Source organism: Salvelinus fontinalis, chromosome 35 (genome assembly GCF_029448725.1).
Source record: "Salvelinus fontinalis isolate EN_2023a chromosome 35, ASM2944872v1, whole genome shotgun sequence".
NCBI classification, from domain to species: Eukaryota; Metazoa; Chordata; class Actinopteri; order Salmoniformes; family Salmonidae; genus Salvelinus; species Salvelinus fontinalis.
Genome location: NC_074699.1, coordinates 30859973 through 30863943, shown reverse-complemented (window position 1 = coordinate 30863943; position 3971 = coordinate 30859973). Strand labels below are relative to the sequence as shown.

General features: G+C 43.4%; 1 protein-coding gene across 1 annotated transcript; it reads right to left on the bottom strand.

Moving 5' to 3' along the window:
* Positions 1 to 1269: 1269 nt before the first annotated feature.
* LOC129834925 (uncharacterized) lies at positions 1270 to 2357 on the bottom strand. The gene is made up of 2 exons (XM_055900297.1): positions 2326 to 2357; positions 1270 to 2145 (listed from the first exon to the last, which is right to left on the bottom strand). Exons 1-2 carry the CDS (start codon positions 2355 to 2357, stop codon positions 1359 to 1361), a joined length of 819 nt encoding a protein of 272 aa, XP_055756272.1. The 3' UTR covers positions 1270 to 1358.
* Positions 2358 to 3971: the final 1614 nt, after the last annotated feature.

Sequence of the window (3971 nt, the reverse complement as noted above, 5' to 3'; positions counted from 1 at the left end):
AGTTGTGTGTTCAAGTTCTAGATGGGGCATAGGTTTGAGATCAAGCACCTTACTACAGCTTTGGAACTAGGCACATATTTGAATTATATTGTTTTTAAATGGTTTACACACACAGGTAAAGATGTTGATGACATATTAAACATTTAATTACAAACCATGTAAATGATAACGTTAATGGACCAGTGCAGCCAACATTTTGTTTTTCTTGTGTTACATGCAGCTGATGAAACTAACGCTGTAAACGTGTAAAAACATTTGAGAAGTGTTATTTTCCTGATAGCTGGTGGGTGAAAAGACAATCTACACCCGACCTTCTAATCATCAGGTTTGCATGGATGGGAGTTTCAGCTTTCCATGGTGACATCACCATGCAGTAATTTAGTTAATAGACCAATAAGAAAGAGAGAGAAAAAAGAGATACCTCTCTGCCAATAACGTTTTCAGTGTTCCCTTCCCCACTCAGACCACTCAGACAACTTCCAGACAATCCTAGCAAACAAACTGGTTTTGCACATTTTTATGGAAATCTATTACAGTAAGGTCATTAATTGTTACTCAGATATGATTTGATATTGATATAAAAACGGCTGCATTGGGCCTTGAAAGTACATCATATTTCTAGTTGTGGGTTCAGGTGATGCATGTTTTCTGACATGCAGTATGTGACTTGGAAAAATATGACACAATGATTAAAGATTGATTAACATATGGTAAATGTTACTGGCAAACAAATCATTCATACTACACTACTGACCTCTTTAAGCTGATGTAAAGGTCAACTCACTTAAGGGCTTGAAAGTAAGCATTTCACGGTAAGGTACCTGTTTTATTCGGCGCATGTGATCTCACAGCAATTTCTCACGCTACTCTCTTTCCATTTCCGCATTCTTCTTGATTAAATCGTCAATTGTCCCTTTCTTTTCCTCAAGTTCCTTCAACTTCTGCTTGTCTCGCTTCTCGTTGGCACGCTGAATCTGGTTCTTGAGACTCGGTTCCAAGTGAGGCGTCAAGACGTTCTTCCTCATATTTTGGAAACATTCTGTGAGTTGAGCTCTCAGATTGTTATGTCGTCAGCATATCTCTTGTGTCCTCTGACATGTTTCTTGGACTGCATCTCTGTGGGCACATGGTGCATTTCCCTCGTAACATGACTTGGCAGAAGTAGGGTTGACAAGCTACGCACCCGGTATGGCAGTTCGTCTCACACACTGTGCAGCAGATTGCTACCACCTCTGAAGGGATCCTTCCCTGTTTGAAACAGTCCTCCAGCTTCAAGCGTTCCACCAATACCTCTATCGTCTGCTTGGTGCGTTGGTGTTGCATTCCATTTAGCCTGTCAAAGAATCCTCTCATGCTTTTCATGCCGTTTTCCCATGTTGTCTCATAGATTTTGTCATAGAAAGGGTTTCTGGTCTGAAAGAGGTGAGTGTTGAACGTGAAGTGAACCGGAACCTTGTCGCCGAGGAGTTGTACTCCATGATGATGTCGAGAACATCCGGTCTGGTCTCGTCAGAGTGAGTGATGATGGTGATGATGTTGTCTTTCATGTCCTTGCCCAAGAGGGACAGGAACGCGTCAAAGATGTTTCTCTGATGTTCTGTCAGACGGTTCTGCGTTGCCTTCACCACGTGGCAGACAGCGTCGATGTGGTCCACTCTCTCCTCTTCCTGCAGCATTCTTAATTTCTCTATCAAAGGTCTGAGTCCATCTCTGTCCTCTATCCCAGGTGTATCAATGATGGTGAGAGAGAAAGGCAACTCAGCGTCCTCCCAGCCAAAGATCTCATAGAACGTCACAGCATTGGTTCTAGGATCCTGACCCCAGCACGTCTCTCTGTCTTTGAAACGCTCTGTGATTTGGAACCTGGCGTTATCCTCCCACTTAACTCTGATGGTGAAGTTGACCATAGCGTTGACTAGTGTGGTCTTCCCTGCCCCAACCTCTCCTAGGATCAGCAGGGTCTTGTTTCTCTTGCAAGGGTTGTGGTTTCCTATGGTCCATCTCCGGACTCCGTCCCTCCCATCCACATCCTTCCGCTTGGTCTTCAGCAGGTACCTTGCAGGTGGTGCTGGGTTGATCACTATGCTGTCTCTGCTGATCGTTTCTTTCAATCTTGGAGGATGGTCACCGTCCAGTGTGAAGTCCCTGCATGGTAGTCATAATCCCTTAGATTATTATGATTATAATTATGATTATTCCAGGAAAATAGTTTTTTATAAAATCAAGTGTATATATGTGTTGTTATTAAAATATAGATGTTATAAAATGAAAATATTTTTCAGTAGATTTTTATATATGTAAATGACACCTATTAGTTTCACTTACCCCAGGAACTCTGTGTTGTTGACGGTTTCCATTTCCGTTCTCAATAATGTTCAATGAACCAGATAGAGTCTGTAGAGCTGATGTATCTCAGCACCTGGACTGTAAAGAAGATATGGTTAAAAACAAGTTACAATGCTTGCGTATTTTATCACTGTAGAAATAATTTCCCCATCTACTGTATAGTAGTGACTGAGTTCAAATGAACAGAGGAGTTATATCCTGTACCTGTGAGTCCAGGAGGATAGTGGAAACACTGTCTGGTTGTGTTGTGTAATGTTCTGCAAATAGTTCCAGTTCAACTGGTTGCTGAACCCCGGCCTCCCAGGTGGCGCAGTGGTCTAGGGCACTGCATCGCAGTGCTAGCTGCGCCACCAGAGTCTCTGGGTTCGCGCCCAGGCTGGGCTGGGTTCGCGCCCAGGCTCTGTCGCAGCCGGCCGCAACCGGGAGGTCCGTGGGGCGACGCACAATTGGCATAGCGTCGTCCGGGTTAGGGAGGGTTTGGCCGGTAGGGATATCCTTGTCTCAGTATGTAAAATTTAATAAAATGTATGCACTCTACTGTAAGTCGCTCTGGATAAGAGCGTCTGCTAAATGACTCAAATGTAAAATGTAAATGTAAGTGTGTAAAACACTAATTGTAATAAACACTTCCCAGAATGACATTGTACTGTATTACAGTAAATATGATGTTGCACAATCTCTTAACATAATCACCAGTACTAGATTTCAGTCAATATGAATCAGTTGGGACACAGGACCCATTAGAAAAATAAACATGCATGTGGATGTTATTAATATATACAGTATTTATATAGAGAGAGAAAAGCTATAATCATTTGGATTCTCATCTGTTTAAATGTAAGGTCAGAGTTATGTAAAGATTTTATGAAGAGCAACAAGGAAGCAAAAATAAACCTTATCTTTCCTCATTCCTTGAATATGCAGTTCACAGCAGAGTAAAAGAGAGCCCAGACAGAGAGCACAGATAAGAACTGGGTGAGATGTAGTATCGTTAGACAGATATAGTTTCAGAACTACGTCTTTGGCATTGTTACATCATATGCAATGTTATTACCTTGATACACTGTGAGTGTATTTTGATTATGATCTGTATAATTTGTTTTGCTAGAGGAGCCATAGTTTATATTATAACTGTGTGTTCCACTGCTGCTCTAGGTCTGGTATGTGCTCAGTGCTGCTCTAGGTCTGGTATGTGCTCAGTGCTGCTCTAGGTCTGGTATGTGCTCAATGCTGCTCTAGGTCTGGTATGTGCTCAGTGCTGCTCTGGGTCTGGTATGTGCTCAGTGCTGCTCTAGGTCTGGTATGTGCTCAGTGCTGCTCTAGTTATGGTATGTGCTCAGTGCTGCTCTGGGTCTGGTATGTGCTCAGTGCTGCTCTGTGTCTGGTATGTGCTCAGTGCTGCTCTGGGTCTGGTATGTGCTCAGTGCTGCTCTAGGTCTGGCATGTGCTCAGTGCTGCTCTGGGTCTGGTATGTGCTCAGTGCTGCTCTAGGTCTGGTATGTGCTCAGTGCTGCTCTGGGTCTGGTATGTGCTCAGTGCTGCTCTAGGTCTGGTATGTGCTCAGTGCTGCTCTAGGTCTGGTATGTGCTCAGTGCTGCTCTAGGTCTGGTATGTGCTCCGTGCTG